Genomic DNA, 22882 nt, shown 5'->3' with positions numbered 1-22882 from the left:
ATATAGGAAAACAAAAGAAGAGGAGCAACATGGGAAAAGCCCTTTCCTCTTCAGTAGAGCATAACTGTACAAGTTTTACTCAGGGGGTTGCTATGAATGGTACCAAAATGCTGAGGAAGCCATCTTTCAACTACCTAATAAAAATCATCCCAGAGAAAAGAGGTAGTCATATACTGTCTCACTTAAAATAGTTCTTCTAAGTCTTTTGTATTCATTTTTTCCATTTGCATAGTTAAAATTCCAACATTAACCAATGAGACTCTACACTCTGACTCTCTGATCTTGTATCAAGGATTAATTGGCGCTCTTCAACACTACTCCAAGTTGAAGTCAGCAATCTGAGTCGACACTGGATTGCTCGTCTCTTGCAAGGTATCAGTCTGTAGGCATGCCGCTTCCTCTGCCTTTTGAGGTGACTGATAGTACTGGTTGCCAGTCTCTTTCCTTTCTCCTATCAATTGACATGTTCAAACAGTCTAACTTCACTTTTTGAAAAGTACTTGGCTGTTTAACCCCTTTGCCGCGGCACGAATTCCGCCGCAGCGCTGGGGGGGGGGGTTTGGGGTCAGCGCGGCGCCGCCATGCTCATGACGGAACCCCGCCGTCATGAGTCACGGGCGAGCTGTGCTCATGACGGCGTGGTTCCGTCATGACTCCGCCCACTTGCATTGATCGCCCGCACAGGCGGGGAATCAGAGCCGCGTGGGCGGTGCGGCCGCCAACGGCCGCAGCATGACGGAACCACTCCGTCATGAGCACACGGCGCCCGTGGCTCATGACGGAGTGGTTCCGTCATGAGCAGGGAACGGGTTAAACAGAAGCTCAACACCTAAGCTGCAGTCCCTGCTAGAAGTAATTGTAGATTTTGGTTTACTAGTGTCAGTGCAGCAGTTGTGTTTAAAGGAAGTCGGGATATGGGATTGGGATATTTGTGACCAGTTGATAATGGCTAGGCGTTCAGCATGGATTGGATACTCCATGAAGCATGGGGGGGTGATTGTGTTGTTGCTAATTTTAATAATGAGTATGTCGTTCGATCTCTTTTGGACCTTCTAGGTAATTGAAACCAAGGGCATTATCAAGGGAAAATCTCCGTTTTGCCCTTAGGCTTCTTTTATAGACCCAGGTACCCCGCACCGACAGGTGGGGGCGCTTCTTGTGCACCCCATACATCCATACATAGACCTTTTGACCTGTATTTAGCGAATAGATTTGCCCCTCTGTCCGGCCTAGATGCTTGTGACTGACCATCTGTAGTTCCATCTGGGATAGCGATCCCTGTTATTCAGCCTGTATTTTCCCCCATGGTTGACTTAAGTCCTCAGTTAGTAGCATCTATCCCTACGGAGAATACTGGGCATTTATCAACGATAGAAGGGGGAGGTGGTACAGTCTCTAGCTTACTAAGTATAATTTCTTGGAATATTGCTGGCCTTTTACCAAAGACTACTTCCTCTGATTGGTCAACTTTTATGGAGAGTTATGACATCATCGCCTTTCAGGAGACCTGGTCATTGAGTACGATTTTCCGTCCAGGCTACTTGGCCTTTGGTAAACCAGCAATTGTAAGATCCAAAGGGAGACCATCTGGGGGATTGATCATCTGGGCCAGACAGCAGGTGGGCTTTCAGGTAGAAGAACTAGCAATTGATAATCCGGATATTTTGGCTATTAAAATATACTGTGAATACGAGCTTGAATTTGTATTGGTCAATGTCTATGCAAGAGGGATGGTGGCAGAGAAATCCTCACCAACCATTTCTAGTTTGGACTCTTTTATTAAATCTCTAAAAGGGACAAGTCATCGGGTCATCTCTGGTGATTTTAACTGATACGTTTGAGCCAATTGGCTTAGATGACGGAAGTCTTACCAGTGATGAAGATGAGACTTGGGGTATACCATCCCTGACGCTCCCCCCAATTAATAAATAGACAGAGGCAGCCCTCCAATTAAGAAGTTTATCTTTGGAGAGGCGCCTCAGGGCTGTTAACGGGAGGTCGAAATTGGATAGCGAAGGTTCCCATACTTTTAATAATGGGTTAAGAAGTAGTAGGATTGACTACTTTTTTATTAATCTAGAATTATGGACAAGGCTATGGAATATGGAGGTTCTTAAAAGATCAGAGAGCGACCATGATCGTTTGAAATTGACAATAGATGACAAAGGGACACCCACTGCGGAGGGTAGGAATGGAAATTGCAATGGCAGATGTAATCATGTCCCAAGACTGCCGAAGACTAAAATGGGCACAGGTCTCAAAGGAGGAGGGCACTATGCCCCTGATAAAGTCAACCCTCGAAGACACTCTTTTAGCCCTCTCTCATTTTTAAATTGATGAGGCAACTCTCCCTGCCCTTACAAAGGCGCACGAGGACTTTTTTTTTTTTTTAAATCTGTTTATTGATTTATTACGTACAGTAGCATCAACAGAAATGTCACATAGATACACAATGCTTTGGTAGTACGTCTACAATATCTTCAGAAGCATAGTCGCCATAGAAATATACAGCTTCACCACATGGCAGTAATTCAGGGAGAACCTCGTAGGCCATGCAGTACGCGCACCACACTAAATGTCCAGACTCTCACAGCAATCATCCAGTAGTGCCATGCGGATCATTCTACTGATATCGTACATAGTGCGCCTTCCAGCCTACTATCCCCAGTGGAGGGTGGTCTACACCAAAGCACACATCAACCCCTCATTCCTGCGTTACAGTACTCCACAACTTCCATAAGCGCAGCCCCCCCGTCACCTAATGTGGTACCCCTCCCGTTACCCGTCCCACTGCCTCCCGCGGAAACTCTAGCAGATAACAGGTCAAGGGAGCCCATATGCTACGCGGCCTAGAGGCACTAGGCAATAACTCCGAGTACGTGTCAAGCTGCTCTTGGCATGTCACAAGATCAGTAATCCAGTCCTTGAATTTCGGGGCTTGGCCCCTGCCCCATCGACAGGCCACCCTCCGTTTTGCCATCAAGAGTCCCAGTGCCACATATTTCCTATGTGCTGCCTGTATCGGTCTGACATACCCAAGCAACGCCATCAATGGTGTGGGTTCAACCCGCGTGTGCACCATATGAGTCAGCGCCTCAAAGACCTGTCGCCAATATTCATTCACCTCCGGGCATGTCCACGCCAGGTGCAGAAAATCCGCACCAGGGGCCCCACATCTGTCACAGCAATCCGTTTCTCTCAGCCGGTATCTATACATTTTAACCGGCGTATAATATAGTCTATGCAGGTACTTGTAATGTATCATTCGGAGTCTACAGCTGGCCGTAACTCTCAGTCTGCAGACAACAATACTCCCACTGCTCATCCGAAAGAGTCACCGTGAGCTCCGTATCCCATCGTGTGCGAGAGAGCGGGTCAGCCCTTTCCCTTTGAGTGTGTACCGTGCTGTAAATTAATGAGACCAGTCGTGTGGCTGTCTTGCACCTCAACATTACCTGCAGTGGAGCACACGCCACTGGCTCACTCGGGAAGTCCGGAGTAATAGCTCGAATCCCCTGTCTCAACCTGAAATACAAAAAAAGATCAAGTGGGGTTTGATGCGGACCCCGCAACATCTGCTGAAACTTCCCCTCGTGATACAAATCCCCCCAGCTCTGAATATTCAGTCGTTCTCTGAACTTGTGGATCAGTGTCTCCTGCAATAAAGGCATATTCGGGTGGTACGTGAGTGGCAACAAAGCCGCGTATTGTATAGGTGTCTGCAACAGCTGCCCAATGCGATGCCAAGCATCGACCGTACAGGTGACCGTGGTTGGTGTCTTCTCCCTAGGCGCAACAGGTTCAAACAGTACGCCATCTATCAGTATCGGATGTGCGAGCCAGTGCTCCGCCGCCACCTGTGGCATATATCTGGGCTGCGCCACCCAGTACCACGCATAGTGGGATTGCGCGCTGAGGTAGTACAGTTCGAAGTTTGGCACCCCAAACCCTCCTTGCGAGTAGGGCCTGGTCAGTACATCCCATTGCAGCCGCGGCTGCCGACCTCCCCAGACCCGTCGAATGAGCTCCGATCTGAGCGTCATAAAGAAAGTTCTCCCCGGATAAAACGGGATATTTAAAAATAAGTAGAGTAACTGAGGCAGGAGCACCATTTTAATCAGAGAGACTCGACCCGCCATGGACAGGGGGAGTGCAATCCATCGGGTCACACAGTCTGCCATTCGCGTTATTGCAGTACCATAGTTCAATAGCATAAGCTCATCTTTGTCTCTCGTCACGCTGATCTCCAAGTAGCGCAGCTCCTCATCACACCACTCTAAGGGGTAATCCAACGGAAATGTATGCGTCGCCTGCGTTAGTGGGAATATGCTAGATTTGGTCCAGTTGATATGAATCCCCGACAGTTTCCCAAACACTATAAACTCTCGCAGTATCGGGTTCAGATTATCCTGCGGATTACGGATATATAGGGTAATATCGTCTGCGTATAAGGATTTTCCGCAAATTGCACCTCAATGCCTTATCATTATGATGTTGCCGCAGTTTCACAGCTAGCGGTTCCACTGCAATGGCAAAGAGAAGTGGAGAGAGTGGACACCCCTGCCGGGTCCCCCTCGTAATGGTCAGCGGCGGCGTCGCGTGGCCATTTATCAGTATCTTGGCCACCGGTACATTATACAGGAGTCTGATCCATGACAGAAACAGGGGGGGGGGAGCCCATTCGTAGCATTACTCCAAAAATATAATCCCACTCTACCGAATCGAACGCTTTAGTGGCGTCCTGGAAAACGGCAGCGAGAGATAGATCAGGCGAGACATTGTTGAGAATCGCAAAGAGTGTCCGTAAGTTATGTGATGTTGCCCTTCCCGGCACAAAGCCGGACTGGTCCGGGAGTATCAAATTTTCAAGGAGCAAACTCAGGCGATTGGCAATCAGCTTGGCTAGTATCTTAGCATCGCAGTTTAGGAGGGACAGCGGTCTATAGGAATCACACTGCCGAGGCGATTTTCCCGGCTTCAGCAATGAGACTATAAGTGCTTCCCTCATGGACGCGGGGAGGGTGCCCACTTCCAACGATTCCTCGTAGACTTCTCTCAGAACGGGGGCCATAATATCTATATAAGTTTTATAAAATTCTATAGGAGTGCCATCCGTTCCAGTGGCTTTCCCAGATTGCATGCCCATAATAGCCTCCCGAACCTCGTCCAGCTCAAACGGAGCACATGAAAACTCTCTTTGCCCATCGCTAAGCCACCCCAGCGCAACGTCCCCCAAAAAACCCTCCAGATCCAGCACATCGAGTCTGGTGGTAGCATACAATGTCCCGTAATGCCCCGTAAATGCGCTAAGAATGTTAGCTGTATCCCGGTACACCCTTCCCTCAAGCTCTTCAATCTCCAGGATGTAGTTCGAATAGCGAGGTTTCCGAACTGAGGCTGCCAGCACCCTCCCCGGTCGGTCCCCCTCTCCATAGCAGCGGGCCCTCCAGTATTTCCCCCGAAAGCGTGTCTCCCTTTCCGCTGTAGTCATATATTCTGTGAGTGTTTCTCTGAATTTTACATGAGTCGTGGCAGATGAAGCACGTGCCATCTCCTCCTCCAACAATTTGAGCTCCCTCTCCTGCCTGCTTAGTGTATTAGCGAGATCCTTCAGCACCCCGAACCCCTTGGACATGCAGTACCCCCACATCGTTACTTTAAACGCCTCCCAAATGATTTCTACACTGTCCACTGAGCCTTTATTTTGGGCAAAGAAGTCCCGTATTTCCTCCTGCAGTTCCTCTCGGAAAACCGCATCCAGCAGCATGGTGGCCTGCAACCGCCAGGCACCTCTCGGCACCCTGAGGTCCGCGGAAGACAGCGCGAGCAGAACTGGGGCATGATCAGAGTATGTTCTAGCGAGATGTTGCACTTTGGAGATCGCGGGGCCCAGTCCCCTAGACACCAACCAATAATCAAGTCGCGCCCATGAGGTTGTCTGCGCCGTGTAATGTGTGCCTTCTTTCAAGCTCGGGTGGACATGCCTCCAAGCGTCTAGCAGATTATATGCATCAATTGTGTCCCTGAGAACCCCAGCCGCCTTGTTGTAGTGATGCGAGGCTGGGTGCGATCTATCACTCCCCGGATTATACGTGACGTTGAAATCCTCGCCCCAGATGATGTGTTGGGAGCCCGTCTCAAATATTTTGGCCCACAGCGCAGTAAAAACGCCGGGTCATCCACATTTGGCCCATAACAGCAGGCCAATGTAACCGATATCGAGCCCAGCCTCCCCCACGCTATACAGTATCGTCCCTGCGCATCCCCCACTGACCCCACGAGGTGAAAGGGCACCTGTCTTTTTATAAGGATAGCCGTCCCGCGCGCATAAGAAGAATAGGAAGAGAAAATCCTGTGTTCAGCCCACTTGGCCGCAAAACCTCCATCCCCCTGAGGAGAAACATGTGTTTCCTGCAACATGGCAATGTGTGTGTGATGCCTGTCTAGATACGCAAGCAATTGTCGTCTCTTCCGCGCGTCCCCCAACCCCCGAACATTCCATGTGACGATATTCATGCTGCCTACAGTACAATCGGTCATACTCCCGATCACCATACATTCCCCCAAGCACTATTCCAGCATTGTAGCGTGACAAACCTCCCATGATATCCCACAGGCTCTTTGACAATCCGAGATGCACAGAAATGACCGCATCCCAACTCCCCTATAGACCCTGTCCATTAGCATCCTTCTGGGAGGTCAACATATTGAAACTAACAACTTCCCCATTGGTTCCCACCCCCTCCCACTGAAGCAGCCCCAACTTGCCAGCAATGAAACCCCCCCTTGCCCTCCCCCATCCCAACATGTCAATCATATACGCCACAACACCCATCTTGGATGTGCAGTGAAACACCCCAGGGTGATACCCGTTGGGGGCTTCTACTAGGTAGACGCACATTAACCTCTCACCCCTGAAACAACCCGGAGCTCCCCCCAACGGAATCAGTCAGATTCCAGGGGCCAGAGGGTGCCCGGTACTCCAGATCATTCGCTCAATTAGGTCAGCAGGCAGCAATAATACACAGCTTCAGTCTCGATTCCTGCCACATCAAACGCAGCATACCTCAAGTCTCAAGATTGACCCGGGTCCATTTACAGCGGTCTCAAGGGAGTCCTCTACCTCTCTCTCCGATACCAACCGCTTCGCAGCTGGACCTCCACCACCAGGACGAGTCGGCCTTTTCAGTTGCTTAAGAAAGTCTTCCACTTGGTGCGGCGCTGTGAAGAAATGCTGTTTCCTCTGATATGTCACTCTGAGGCGCGCCGGATAGAGCAACGCATAGTCAATTTGCGCCTTTCGCAGTTTAGCCTTGCCCTCCATGAATTTACGCCTCTCCTCTTGAACCATGGGCGTAAAGTCCGGATAGATGGAGAAGGAGTTCCCATCATACGTCAAAGTCTGTCTGCCTCTGGCCACCCGCAAGGCTACGTCGCGGTCTCTGTAGTTTAATAGTCTCGCAATGATCGGACGCGGACTGCCCCCCGGCGGCGGCCGTGGACCCAGAGCTCTATGGGCACGTTCTACAATGAACTGGCTAGAGAATGCTTCCGTGCCAACCGAGGATATTAGTAGCTTTTCTATATATTCCTCCATCCTCCCCACATTGGTGGATTCCGGAATTCCCAGTACGCGTATGTTGCTGCGCCGACTGCGCGCTTCCAAATCTTCGTTCTTTGCGGAAATTACCCTCAGCAGATTATCCATCCGGGCAAGCCGCGTGGCATGGCTGGAGGTCACATCCTCCGCTTCTGATATGCGCCGTTCCGCTTCCGTAAGCCTCTCCTCGTGCCCTTCAAGCTTGTGGACTATGGCATCCATTCTGGTCGACATGTGGTCCACCTTCTCAACCACTGTGGCGAAGCCCTGCCGGATCTCCTGGAGAATACTCTGCACGTCTGTATCTGGCGCCACAGCCCCTTCCTGAGCCCCGCTCCGTCCCTCATGGAGCGGACCTGTTTGTGGGGCCTGAGTCCCGCGTCGCACTGTCTCGAAATGCAGTTTCGGCTGCCTGGCATCCGACTTCCCCATACTGTCTCTGAAGCAGTGGTAGAGGCCTAGTGTCGACCAACACCCACCTTATCAGGGGCCCGGCCACACTCCCGTCTCCCTGCCAGCAGCCTTGCCCTGCCGCACAGTGAGGTCTCCAGTCCCAGCTGCGGTCTTCGTTTTCCGGTCTCCCTTGTAACTCTGCCCCCAAGATCTCCTGATAATCCGCCCTGGCGCTGCTCTTCGGCGGGGCAATCGCTGATCAGCTCCCCAGGTCTCCAATCCACGTGGTGGACCCTATTCCGATTTGGCACTCGCTCAGCTCAGCCGCCACTTCAGCGCTATCGCCGCCAGTGAGAACGCCCGATCACGCACCCAGTTGGGCCGCACCAGTAATCCTGGACGCCCGAGGCCTGTAGTGCCCCCTCAAGTAATGCAAAATTGGTCCCCGTCCGCTGTGGAGGCAGTGGCCCCTGCAGTGTATTTATCCCAGCCTCACTGATGAAAGCAGCCTGTCCTGGCCAGTAATCCCCTCAGGCCCGTAGCTCGTTGTCTCCCACTGCACCGTCCCAGAAGGCGCTCTCCGTCTCCAGGCCACCCCAGGGTCGCAGCGCTGCTCTACGCCGGTGATCGAGTATGCAGCAGAAGGGGAGGGGGGGGGGGGGGGTACTCACCGCTCCTCCCCGCACGTCCTCCAGTCTCCGCACCTCCGCCGCTTCCCAGCCGTGTCCCCGCGACGGTGCCTCCGCTACCCGGCTCTCACCTTCTCGCTACTCAGGTAGGCCAGCAACTCCTCTCTCGCCGGTAAATATCAGCCCAGGACCGCAGCCAGGGCGCAAGCCCGCACCGATCTTCTTCGCCTCAGGCTCAGGCCGGCACTTCGGGAACGTCCGGTGCCAAGGGCGCCCCCCGAGGCCTATCACCTTGTGTGCAGCCGCGGCCTCAGATAAGCACAGCAGCCGACCTCAGTTCTCCGCGCGGACATCCGTAGCGCCCCGGCCACTCCTCCCGGCCGCCTAACTTCTGATCTCTCGGTGCAATCTTCTCCAAAATTTCAGCAAGGCTGCTTGAAAGGTTCCCTCACCTTATGGGAAGGTCTAAATCTGCCGCCGCCGCATTTGAGCAGGATTAATGAAGGATGAACGTACTGGGCTACGGGAGCCTCACTGTAGTGCTGCCATGCCGTGTGTGCGCCACCTAGCGCCCCAGGCGCACGAGGACTTGTTTGCAAAGTTGAAAGCTGTTTTTAAAAAAAAAAAACACAAAAAGGTCTAATAAGCAGCGGATTAAAAAAATCTGCAAAATGGTATGATGGGGAATGCAGGCTAGCTTTCAGGCACCTTTCCCAAGCTATTAGGGTGGGATCACCCCAGGAGGTTAGGAAAGCAAGGTTTGATTACAAAGAAATCCAACAAAGGGCAAAGAAGACCTTCGACGAAAATAAATGGAAGGACTTGCTACATGCAAGTAACGGGAAAAACTGGCGTCGGTTCTGGCATATAATTAAATGGGGTACTGGTGATATAGGGCTGGTACCAGTTAATAATGTTCCACCAGAAGTTTGGGTCGCGCACTATCAGACCCAGTTTTCATCTTCTATAGATAGTCCTAGACATTCTCCACGATTAATGTCTGATTCAGTCCTAACCTTCAATCTAGGGGAAATTGAGAGAGCTTTGGATGATGTCGCAGCAGGCAAGGCCCTGGGCCCGGATTGTATCCCGGCGGATATTTTTAAAGCCGATAGGCAGAATTGGCTTAAATGTATTCTTATTCTAGCCAATGGTTTGGCTAGAGGCGGCCCCATAACACAATCCTGGCGTGGAGCAGAAATCATCCCTATCTACAAAAAAGGGGACCATGCCAGTCCAAGTAATTATAGGCCCATAAGCCTTATAGATACTTTGCAAAAGATTGTGGCCAGATTAGTGCTAAGTAGAGTAAATAGGTGGATGGATGATTCGGAAATTTTATCCACCTATCAAGCAGGATTCCGCTCCCACGTTAGCACTATTGATCAAGTCTTTAGATTCATGATGATATATTGGAATACAGTGGTTTTAGCAGGGGAGACTCTCTTTGCAGCCTTCATAGATCTTAAATCTGCATTCGATTTAGTGCCCCGCTGTGGGACACACTTAAGGAAGCTGGGATGCCCCCTGAGATTTTATCATTTATTATTAAGCTTCATGAGTCTACTTACGCCCAGGTTCGGTGGGGACAACAGGGTGAGAAAACAGATTGTTTCCCTGTGAACAGGGGAGTTCGGCAGGAGTGTGTTTTGGCCCCTACCCTTTTTTCGCTGTTCATAAACAATGTGATCTCATATTTTACTGAGTATCCAACGGACATACCTACTCTTGCTGGTGCGAGGGTTCCGCTTTTAATGTTTGCGGACGACACTTTAATTTTGTCTAAAACACAATCTGGTCTGCAACGAGCCCTTGACAGATTCACTATATTTTGCAATGACAATGGCTTGGTAGTCAATGTCGAGAAGACCAAGTTCATGGTGCTCCACAAATGTAAAATAGTGAAAGCCAGAGTATAAATGAATAACGCGCCTTTGGAGCAAACAGATTACTTTACGTACCTGGGCGTTACTATGGGTAAAAAGATGAGTTGGAAGCCACAGATAGAGTTATTAGTCTTAAGGCACAACCAAATGGCAGGGGCCCTTTTAAAAGAATACCGGCTATCCCTCACCAAACCAGTTGGACCGGCACTCACTATCTATCAAGGGAAAGTTAGGGCTTCAATAATCTATGGTGCGGAGCTCTGGGGTTTTGAGAACTTAGGCCCATTAGTCTTAGCCCAGAATAAGTTTCTGAGAGCACTGACTGGTCTCCCTCAATCGTCCCCTCTTACACCTCTATTTTTAGATTCGGGATGTACTTCTTTTGAGGAGGCTGCGGGGTTTAGACCCCTTGCCTATTGGCGGAGACTATGGACAACCCCGGAGCTAGCCCCATATGCTAAAGCACTTAAGTATATTAGAGAAGCCGACAAGTCTTAAAAAATTATATGGCTACAAAAGATTAAGGGCACACTAATTGATATGGGGCTCAGCCATCTGTGGGAGGACCCAGAAGGAAACTTGTTCCCAACCAAAAATGTTTTTAAAGCTTCATATAGGGACATGGTTTGTCAGAAGTCCCTGACACCGTGAACAATGCCTCCTTAACAGGCCGCTTTTTAGATCATAAATACGAGCATAGGCTGGAGGCTTATTGGAATTTTATTACGAGACCCGGTGACAGGAAGATTTTTCACCAACTCAGAGTGGGTTCTCTCCCTTTAAAATCATTTACGGCTTAATGGGGTGATGAATCAGACACAAAATGCCATAGGTGCCCATCCCAGGAAGAGTCTCTAACCCATGTGTTGTTTGTGTGCCCTGCATATAAGGGCCCACGTCATAAATGGCACAAGCCGATCTGTCAAAAAATTGGCACAAGATCATGCCAATTTGCTTTGCGAATTCTAAAGACAGATTCTAGTGAAGTCGTAGTTCTAGCTATGGCTAAATTTTTGAGTTGGACATGGGCCCTCAGAAGGGATATTTTACAAACAAATGCAGGTTCGTAATGCACCAAGTAACCTGTTTTATAGTGTGTGATGCCCTCTTCTCGCTGCCATCCTAGATAAATTGTCTAAAAATAAGTATGTATTGCCTAAATTTTGTGTCATCGTGATTTTAATTTCCCTATCAAAATGTTATCTTATCATAATTAATTTATTATAAGTATTGTTATGGTATGAAATTTGGATGGAAGTCTTCTAACCCATTTCTAATTTTACTCACCTTGTCTTTTAACATTCTATGTTATTTTATTGTTATTGTATGCATTTTATGTCTTTTATGATTGAAAAAGATCGATTAAAGACTAATTTGATTTGATTAAATTGTCAGTGAAAAATTTCTAATGGTGCAGAAATTCATAAGGATCTCTTGGGATCTTGTAGCAGTATATTATCGGCAAAACACTTTCATGAGTCATTTCAAGAGAGGTCACACACACCAGATAGAGCCGCAATCGCTACAATAAAAGTGGTAAATACATGGTCTACGTGTGCATTATGGGCTAGTGCAAACTAAACAACTACAGTACAAACAGAGTCCACCAAAGTTGAAAGCGAGAGCATTTAAACACATCAGACTGGCTAGTGCAAATGTTAAACTCAAAAACTTACCGAAGAAAGGTCCCAAAGTCTGATGCTTCACAGTTCAGCACATTAACAGCTTTGGGACTGCTTGAATCATCGAAGTCTTTTTTGACCATTCGTGCGCAGAAATCTGGAACTCTAGCTTGGAGCACGACCAGGTGTGCTCTGAATGTTGCATGGTCAACCTGAAAGATGACGTCAGCAAGTATTTCTTCTTTCAAAAGCCTGTCAAAAGAAAAACTTGTATTGTGAAAACGCAAAGGGCACTACTTTGAGTAGCACTTCTGTGAAAACACTCAGAGAACCTACCATAAAGTCACTGGCTTTGAGACGGGTTCTCGACTGTGCATTACAAAGTCTGCCATTTATATGCGGTGTTGAAGCTAACTTTACGATGCTGATGAATACCTGACATGCTGCAGAGTGACTGTTCACTACTGGCAAGGGTGCAGAGGTTACCAGAGTACTTCTGGAAGTGGTGTTTAATTAGGGGCTCGCCCACCTATCCTGGGTTATGTTATTTTCAATTGTGCGAGTAGGTACTGGGAACTACGCTGGCTGGAAATCCGCATTAAGCTCTTGATTCACTTTGTAGCCCGACCTCTGGCTAAGAAGAACCCTAACTATTTGTAAAGTGAAGTTGAAGTGTGCTAGCCACCGCAGAATGAGTGCAGGCACCGCTTTGCATTTGAATGTGTGATTTACACGAGGCTGCTGTGTACGTGAACACGATGGCAGCTCTTTAAGTTGCTAAAGGTACGTGTGCGCCAGTGTCCCTGTAGTTATAGAGTGAGTGAAAGTGCCTACGTCACGAGAGACCAACTGGATGAAGGCTGAGCCTCTACTGAGAAGACAACCAAAGCTAAGGAATGACCTAGTAAGAGTGTTCTACCACTTACCAGTGGCGATGGTTGTCGGGGAGCACATGGGCAGAATGATGGGGCGATGCAGCAAGTAGAACCAGGATGACTGGCCCAAAGCCGATAGAATTCAGAAAAGATATGTTTTGGCCAACGGCTTGTAGGTCAGTGGACAGAAATCCTGCAGCGCTCGGAACTGCACTAATTAAAGCGCATGAAGTATGGATTCTCGACCACTTAACGCATCGCATTTCTAGCTGTAAAATTCGTGAAATGTGTTAAATGCGAAAAAAACACGAAGCCGTGCATTGTAGTTCAGGCACGCTGGAGCTGTGGGGAGGGGAATAACGTAGGCCTCAGCGCCGCTGCAGGGACCCCCAATCCTTCAGTGGCTCCCATTCAGCCCAAAGCCAGTTATGGGAGACTCGGATGTCCCTAATAACATTCTGAGGAGTGCACATCTTCTTGCGTTATGTCATTGGCTGGGAGAGTAGAGAAAGAGTTGGAATTGCCCTTGAAATGTGCAAATTCAAAAATAATGCAAACGAGGTTGCAGAAGGTAGAAGACTGAAGTACAAGTAGGGTGACCACCTGGCATAAAGGCAAATTCTGGACATGACAGTAAAACATCCAGGACAAAAGGTCAATTTTACAGACCCATCCAGGGAGAGGCTATACCCCACTACTTTATCAGTGCATTAATTTACTGTTTTCTACACAGCATTATTTATTCACTATGGTCTTTATGTGATTGCCTCTAGGTATGCTACATTCAGGTGGCATACTATGTCCTTGTTTAATAGTAAATTAAGGTCTTCGAGCACGGTGACAAGGTTTTCACCCTCTACCCAAATCTATCCAATCTTTCTTGGAGAGAAAGGAACCGCAAAAGTTTGATTGTGTTTCTGAACATTTTAAAATCCATGACAAACAATTTGGGAAACACTAAGGTTAGTGACCATCTACCAGTTTAAACAAGTTGAACAAAAACATCTTGCTCACCTCATCCTCCAGTGGACTTTAAACCTAAAGAAGGAATGAGGCAGAGCAGAGGGTGTGGGCAACCGCCCGGATGTGGGTCACATGCCAGGATGTGAGGTACCCACAGCGTGTCTGTTGTCTCCAAGCACTAGAGTATGCATCCAGAATGCTACATTTATCTCAGAACTGGCAAACCAGACTACCAATCAAAGAGAATTAAAGAGCAGAATGAAATCGACATGGGGGGACCACAACAACTGATTCAAAGGGTTGTTGCTAAGAACTGGACAAATAAGGAAGAGAGGAATAAGGTGGGATAATTCCTAAAATCAGACAAGATGGGCCTGCCATGAGTATCGGAATGTTTTGTATACCTGGGGATTTGTCTCAGCAGAGAAACAGAAGAGGCTCTGTCAAGAGGTTGAACAAGCAGAACCCACTCTCTTAGCAAACTCTGCTGGTGCAATGGGCCACTGGTCGTGCTTGTGAAGGGTAAGCAGAGGCCAGAACCAGTGGATGGTTGTGCCTTTGGCAATTGCCCACTCTGTGCCGGTCTTAAAATGGCTCTGCAGTCGAGCAAAGGCTAAACCAGTTATCCGGCTCATCCCTAAGTGCTAAAGTACATGCAGAATCTTCAAAATATTTGGGATGTAAATTACACAAGCAAAACGCAAGAACATGATAATATTTTTATAATGAAATTAGTGTTTCTTTAACATATGGTAGTGTTTTCCTCTTTATAAACAATTAGAGTCCATATTGAACATGGAAATCAGTTATCTTTCGATATCTAGGAATTAACATCTACCAATCCCCCACTAATTTGCAGGATGGAAATCTGGGCAGGGTGACACAGTCCCTCTGAGCCCAGTTTTATTTTCTCTCTTCTCGTCCGCTTTCAATAATGTGCAACATGGCACCTGTAAAGATGGTGGTGCTACCCCGGTTACTGCATTGCATTATTTGGCAAATCTTCCCCTACTCACCCCTAGTTACTTTTTCAGACACCTAAACACACCCCCACGTCAGATTTGGGGGCAGGAGTGCCGGCAGGTTGCTCTTTGCACTCTAAAGCTACCTGTGACTGCGGATGGATTAGCCCTTCTGGACTTAGAACTATATTATTTAACTGCACAGTTCCAAGGGCTACTGCACTGCTCATTGTGTCCTACTGACCATTCTACCCATCGCCACCCACGGTTAGTCTGCATGACTTTCTTTTGCCTTATTAGAACCTGCAAACTTACTATGCCCCTACAATACATTTGCTAGGGCTCCACACTCAAACAGGATGGCTTCGCTCAGGGAAACTCAGTCAGTGGCATGCTGCAGGCCTCTCAAAATAAGGGGATTTTTTTTCTTGATGGTGAGCTACTAGATTTCCGAGCCCTTATGGCAGACTACACACTTCTCCGGGGTCAATTCCTTTCTTAGGAACACCTTAAGCAATCATTAAATGCCATATTTCATGCACACTTCCTAGCACCAACCCCACATGAGGTGCACCAGATACTCTACACCATAGGGACTGACGGCAAACTGATAAGATGGGTGTACAGAGCTTTCCTGTAACATGGGAACCACTCCAGGGTTTCTCTCCGTACCAACATGGCCAAACCTCTGCACAATGCAGACTGGGCTAAAATATTGGACTATCCCCACAAAGTATCCTGCGGCTTCCGTTTTAAGAGTATTCAATTTAATATTCTGAACTAAGCCTAACTTACACCTGGCCAAATTAACAAAATATACCCGGGAGCTCCTGCAGCAGCATGTTCTCCCTGTATGCAATTAGATGCCAATTTGCTTCATATGTTTTCGGTTTACCCCACACTCCTTTCATACTGATAGAGAATTCCAGAGGTGCCGTCACCCCAATGGGTAGTGTACTAACAAATTCCCCCGGAGTGGTCCTATTGGGTGTATTCCCCGCCCTAAGTTCGAAAAACCATCCACCACGTTTCTCGACTTGGCTCTTATTCCAGCAAAATGCAATATTGCACTGTACTAGAAGGATTCACTTCATCTGACTATTGTAAATTGGACCAAGGTCTGACTCTCTTGATTTCGATCTGGGAGCACCCTGTTAAATAGGGAGGAATGAGCTGGACTGAGAAAATATTTTATTGCACAAATGTGGGATATTCTGGTGGAGGGCTTAAAGACCCCACCAAGGATGATAGTCTCACCCTGTAATCTACCCGACACATTCTCGGTTTCTATATTCTAGTTGTTTATGCCGCAACTAAGCAAATACACTAGCCAATGGGCAGTGGTCTCAGCGCACCTCTCTCTGACACACTGTCATGATGTCCCCACTAGCCACTTTTTTCTAAGCACCTCAGGGGTTCATTGCTCCACTTCCCTAACCTGATAGTTAAGGCAGTGGCAACTGGGCAGGAGTGTGGGGATGGGCAGTTTATTATGGGTCAGTTCGTTACATTTTTAAAATTGTATGCTAACTCTTCATTAATAGCCCAGCACTGTTCTTCTGTAATTGTACGATGGAATTTACTGCTTCTACCGGGCTACTAATATGCTGTGTAACCTCTTTTGGCATACAATGATAACTTAAAAAACACAAATGGTAGAGTTTCAATTTAGATCACAACATTGCACTGATATTTATTTGAAGTGAAAATGTATAAACATGACCTTTAAAACATTAACACTTATTTTTGACAACACCTGGAGTGAACAAAGTGAACCAATTATCTGGTGTCCCTTACATCATGGACAATATTATTGTTATTGATGATGGAACATTACAGGCTAATAAAACATACAGTAAGTTTTCTTTTTTTTAACATACCATCTTAAACTGAACTACTTGAAAGTGCTGTAAAATGTCACTATCAAGTAAATTAGACACATGAAGTAAATTGATTTGATTTGCATCACACAATTTACTCATGCACAGAACCCGGGATTTGAACCCAGGCTTCAAAGTAACTCACAGTGCACTTAAACCACTGACTAAATTAATTTATTTTCATCAATCCTCATTAAAACCAGAAGACAGTGCTTTTGTACTTATCTGTAAGATGAATAGTACACATTGTCAAATAAATACAGATCACAGTTTAAGGAAGGAATGCAGTTCACCATATGCTAATATCACTATCTTTTTAGACATTATATAGCTATTCTTCAGGTGGGCGAGCCACTGAAAGCTTCAGCCAGACTTGAGCCAGAGGCTGGCTCTGGGTCAGCTCGAGGTCCTGTTGGAAGCTAAAGCCCATAACAAATTGATCTTTCATGTGGCTTCTACTTGCCTACCTCCGTCTACAGAGGATGTGGTGTTAGGGCCTGGGCTGATGACTTTGCGACTGGGGAATCAGGGTTGAGTCTCGGCATCGGCTCAACATCCTGTGATTCTGGGCAAACCATTTAATCTCCCGTTGCCTATAAACAATAGATGTGACCAGATGTTATATAAGTGGTGCTCACGTAAAGTGCTCCAATACCTTTGGGTCGAATTCATGCTATATTTAAACTGCAGAAAAATGCACAACGAAGTAAAACAAAGTTTTAACACAGAGAAAGACAACTACACACCGATCTCCTGGCTGATCAGAAGAAAGTTAAACAAGAAACCTAGATAAATCCCTGCTTCTCTTCTTAAATTGCGTGATCCCAGGAAAATATTTGACTTCACTAAAACTCGTTTTTCTTCATTAATGCATATGAAATCACTTTCAAATCCGTGAGTTCCGAATAGCAGTTGTACAAAAACCTATTGAATTTGATTTAGTAGATTATAATCTGACATAATAACATCAATGCTTCACATGAAAGAAATGCACCTCTTTTGGATTTTAAGTGACTATTATATTTATGCAATGTTTGTTATACGATTTACATATCAAACATATCAGGGCTCGGCACGTGCGCAGGATCTAAGATCAGGGCCAGACCATTAGCTCAGCGCTGACTTAGCTCTCATAGTTAATTTGTTGGCTCGCCCACCTCTAAGTTATTCAATGCAGCGGTTGAAGTGCATAAAACAAGTATGGCTACTGCAATGGGGATGGGGTCAGTAAGCGCAAATATTCTACAACTATTTTGTTGATCTTTCACCATCAAGTAACTATAGATACATAATAAAACAGAATGCACACCTTAACTGAAAAATAAATGCAAGTTAAACTAATCAGTGGAAAATGCACTAATTTATGTTTTGAAACAATCTATTGGTTAAAGCGATCACTACAGATGTCTGTTTGCAAGCAAATGCCCATAGAATTTTATCCTGTTTGGTGCAGCAGGGAAAAGTGACTTGAATATTTCTGGTGCTACTAGGTCCTTGAAAGCACTGTGAATGTGCAAGTCATTATTTTAAAGGTGCGTTATACACAGTATAATCTGGGCGGCCACAAAATGCACTTCTCAATTTTATGTTAAAGATAAAAAGTGCTTCTAAAGTATAGATTTCAGTAATGTGCAGATTCTACCTAGTGCAAACATTGCTTATAACTGTCCATTAAAAGCACACACTCCACAGCTCAGCTTGGAATACTCATACAGTCCTACAATACCACTAAAAAAATATATCTTTATCTTCAGGAAGCTTCAAGTGACTTAATCAGTTAACGCCTGAACCGGCTCCAGAGCAGCCTTTACGTTTGCCGATCACCCAATTGCACACATTTGCATCTCTGTGGAGAAGCTAACAACCTGGCAAGAAGGCTTGTTTCTCTTTAGCTCTCAACCCCTTCATCGAGAACACAGCACAGGAGACTCATTCTTTCCACTTCAGCTGAGGGTTCTCAATTGTGTAACTTTTGTCTTTTTGCTGAAAGCATAAAATTACGGACAAATGCCATCCATTAAGATTTCATTCACAGACAACGGGCATTAGGGCTAATTTATGGATAGTCAGTGAAAATTACAGATGGGTGGTCACCCTAAGTACAAGGGGGTCTGAGTGAGCATATGGGAAGAATGAATGCTAAGCCCACAAGCTGTCATGTTCATGCCCATAACTAAGGTCATGCAGTTTTGGAAGACAAAAAAGTCTCCTTCTCGTAATGTTCAACGTTTTGGCACAGCACCATCTCAAGAGCAGAGCTTCTGATCGTTGGAGTTGCTCTAGCACCTCTTAACTTGCAGGGACCTAGAGGGATCATTAACAGATGGTGGATTGCAGGCAATCTCTGCATACCTCCATATTTCCACATGGTATGCGCCATGTCAAACTTGGGTTTCTTTGTGTAATCACAGACACCATGAATTTCCAGTTAAAGGTGGAGATTGATCATGTAAATAGCCTGATTAAAGATAGCGGAATCTCCATTAGGAGTTATTGGAACTTCCAAATCCAAGATGTGCCAAGAGTCTGCTCCTATGAAGTCAGTTCCTGTTTAGGTATGCAAAAGGTGGTGCTTGAAAAGGCAAGATTAGTTGCGACACATTGGTTCCCTGATTTTTAACTGGTCTCTTTGCTATTTATTTTGTCCACGACTTTTTTCAGCAAATTCAATTCTTCCTTTGGAATTATTCTCTTTCATCTGTTATCCTGCTTAGGATATTTTGCTATTGTAATTTGTTTCTCAAGAGTTTGAATCAACTAGAAAGGGTAATACCGAAGGAGTAGGAGGTTCGTTGGCTCTTGAGTAAAGAGTAAGCGGAGGAGTTTTACTCGTAGTGTGTGAAGAGTAAGCGGAAAAGTTTTATTCGCAGTAAATCTAAATCGATTTTCTGATTTTAGCAGACCAAACAGAGTAGCGAATGTTTCTCTGTTGTCATTGAATGAATTTTGTATGTGAACTAAAATTAAAATAAGTTATTCGTGTTACCTTGTAAAGGAAGGGTCAGTTGCGGGTGCTGCACTGACATCACAGAGGGCCGCGCTGGGATTGGTTGGAACAGCGGACGTGTGACTGACACGAAATTGTAAAGGAGGGGTCAGTGGTAAGGAGTGATACTGACGTCACAGAAAAGCCGCGCTAGTATTGGCTAAACGCATAACGTAAAAAAGAATTTGGTTGGTCGAAAGAATAGAAGCTGCGCTGGTATTAGTCAATTATAAGAGTAAAGGCAAACATTTGATTGGCTAGTAAAATAGAAGCTACAATAATAATTGACAGTGGGCTTTGCATGTGGAGACACGATCCAACTTTAATAGGGAATCGCCGAGACAGAAGATATTTAGGATTTGCCAGAGAACAATATATAAAAGGATCGACACCTAAAATGTACGGAGGAAAAAGAAAAATGACATTTATGCAGAAAATTAAAAATTATTTTGAAAAGGATAAACCCATTAAGACTAGAGAGGGAATTCCTATCCCTCCCCCAAAAACACCCGCATCATACATGATGATGGAGAGAGGCTATCATACTTGTGTATGGTAGGAAAATTGGATAGAATATACAAAAGGTGATGGAGTGCTAGCTTTCCCAGAACATGGTACTTTTAATGGGAGAATTCTACATAATCTGAGATTAAGAATGAATGAATTAGAGCCCCGACCAAGATTAACACAATATGAAGCTTTAGAGGAATGGGAGACTGAAGCATTTAAGCGCAATAGATTCAGAAGGAGCAGAAGCTTTAGAGGGTTTTATCCTAGACCACCGCGCGAATCACGAGATAATCAGATGAAACAATGGAGACAAGAAATGGTGGCTGAAGGAGTATATCCTGTACTAATGGCTTGGGAACAGTCAGGAGGCAAGTGCACAGAGGAGACCAAACATTTAACAATGACAGGTAGTGGAGAATCAGAAGATGATTTTATCGAGGACATTTTAATGAAAAACCCTCCGCTTTACCAAGAAGGACTCAGTAGAACTACTCCTAGTGCCCCGGTTTTCGGAACACCATTGGTTTCACAAGTTATACATGACCCAACGAATGGAAGAGTACTACAGGAAAAGGAAAGAGAGGCAATAAATAAGACTAGAGAAGAATTAATACAGAAAATAACCCAATTGAGTACCCACCCAGAAGCACTGGCTATACCAGTGACTATAGGTCCAGTGGTTCCACTATATGGAGATAAAACAATCAGTCACAAACCACCAGTCATGTCCACACCTACAAGTGAACCTAGAAAAGAGAATATAATAATTGATGATCAAGGCAGTGAATGTGATTCGGTGATATCATTAATGGATTTACCGATAAGAGGACAGATAAATGAAACCCCAAGAAGAGTTACACCTAGTTGTTCAAAGGAAGTACAATTAGAGACTTAAACAGGAGTCAAGAGTGCCACAATAGTATCACCAGAAGAAATAGAAAGGTGGGCACAGGGAATAGACAAGTCAAAACAGCCACTGCACATTTTAGATATTTACAAATTGAAAGTGGAATTGGAAGAAATGATAGCTGGAAACGTGGGACTAGACAGGCTAAATACTTACAGTGAAGAAGAGTTACTGTTTATTTGTAGAAGTATCACTAGAAATACAAAGATATTCCATGAGAAATTGATAGATCTAGCCTCTGAAATGGGAGTTGAAATAGGGAAATCCAAGGTATTACAGAAACCATCCAGAGCAGAATTGAGTGATCAGGACTAAACAAATATGAATGAACGGAAGAAAATTACAGGTTAAAGAATTAATTACCATTTTACAAAAATTGGGTGATCTAGACAAATGGAAAGCTAGATGGATGAGAAGAAAGGAAGAAGCACATGCCAATCAAACAACTTCTGAATTTTTGTTGAAAGAAACAGGAAAGGTAGAAAGATTATGTCCAATGAGAGAGGTACCAGGAGGAGGATATGTACATGTTCCATGGACCAGACAGGAAATTTTGTCATTTACTAACGAGTTACCAAATTTAAGAGAAAAGCCAGTTGAATGTATTGGCAAGTTGAAATATTTGTGAAGGTTTCTAAAGTATTGTTAAAAGATTTGGATGGCTTATTTGACATAGTGGTACCTGTTGATTTATGGACAGAATGTAAAATTACTGTTGATTGGCCTAGTGATGAATACCTGAGAGATGAGAAAACAGGAACCCCTTCAGAAGAGGTAATGAAGAAATATCACCAGGTGATCACTTTCTTGAAAGGGAAAATTCCTCCAAAAGAAACAGATTGGGTAAAGATAGATGGAACGACCCAGGATAGAAATGAGTCCGTACATACTTATTATGAACGCCTACTGCAGGTATTTAAACAGTATAGTGGTTTTGAGAACATTGGAGATAAAGATATGGGACATTTTGTGTATCGATTTGTGACAGGATTGAAACAGAAATTGGAGACATGATTCGTCAACACATGTTGTGCTGGCAAGCAAGACCAATAGATGACATTCTTAAATACGCAAAGTATTGTGGAGATGAAATTAACAATAGACGAAAGAAGTTAGAAGAAAAGGTGATGTGGGCCCAAGTAAAATTAGCAGAACAGCAGGAACTCCAACTAAACAGTCAGACAGGAAATCAAGGAAAGGCGCATGGTCAAAGTGAAAATAATGGGGAAAACAAAAAGGACGAATGAGTAAAGAGAAGGCAAAGAAAAAGTTTCCCTGTCATGGGTGCGGAAAATTGGGGCATTGGAAAAACGAGTGTATAAATCTTCAGAATTATAATGGCCCAAATCAAAATTTAAATCCCCAGACGCAGAATGAGGTGATAATGAGTCAACTGCAGCAGGTTTTACATCTACAGAGTCAGTTGCCACCTGCCCCTATGCCAAATTTTGTGAACCAGGCCAAGTACAGTGCAGACACCAGATTTCAAGGAGGAAGTGGTAAGAAAAATTCAGTAACATCACAATTTCTTTTACAGGATACTTATTTTGATGACAGCGACCAATGACGGTGCCTGAGGGGGGAGGAAAAGGAATGCGTACTTGGTGCATCCTTACCGGTAGATCAGTCAGGTCCATATATTGATGGTAAAGTAGAAGGAAAAGATATT

The 22882-nt window shown here is 45.6% G+C and overlaps 1 protein-coding gene across 2 annotated transcripts in view; it reads right to left on the bottom strand.

Moving 5' to 3' along the window:
* BTBD8 (BTB domain containing 8) overlaps window positions 1-22882 on the bottom strand; it is a 430373-nt gene that overhangs the window by 371133 nt on the left and 36358 nt on the right. For both annotated transcript variants that reach the window (XM_085602178.1, XM_085602180.1), the window contains exon 2: window positions 12185-12382. In XM_085602178.1, coding sequence (XP_085458304.1) covers window positions 12185-12382 — 198 coding nt within the window. The remainder of the gene's footprint in view (window positions 1-12184; window positions 12383-22882) is intronic.

The sequence above is a fragment of the Triturus cristatus genome, chromosome 4_2 (genome assembly GCF_964204655.1).
Source record: "Triturus cristatus chromosome 4_2, aTriCri1.1, whole genome shotgun sequence".
Lineage (NCBI taxonomy): Eukaryota > Metazoa > Chordata > Amphibia > Caudata > Salamandridae > Triturus > Triturus cristatus.
Note: the sequence above shows the minus strand (reverse complement) of the source record. Positions and strands in the feature narration are given on the sequence as shown.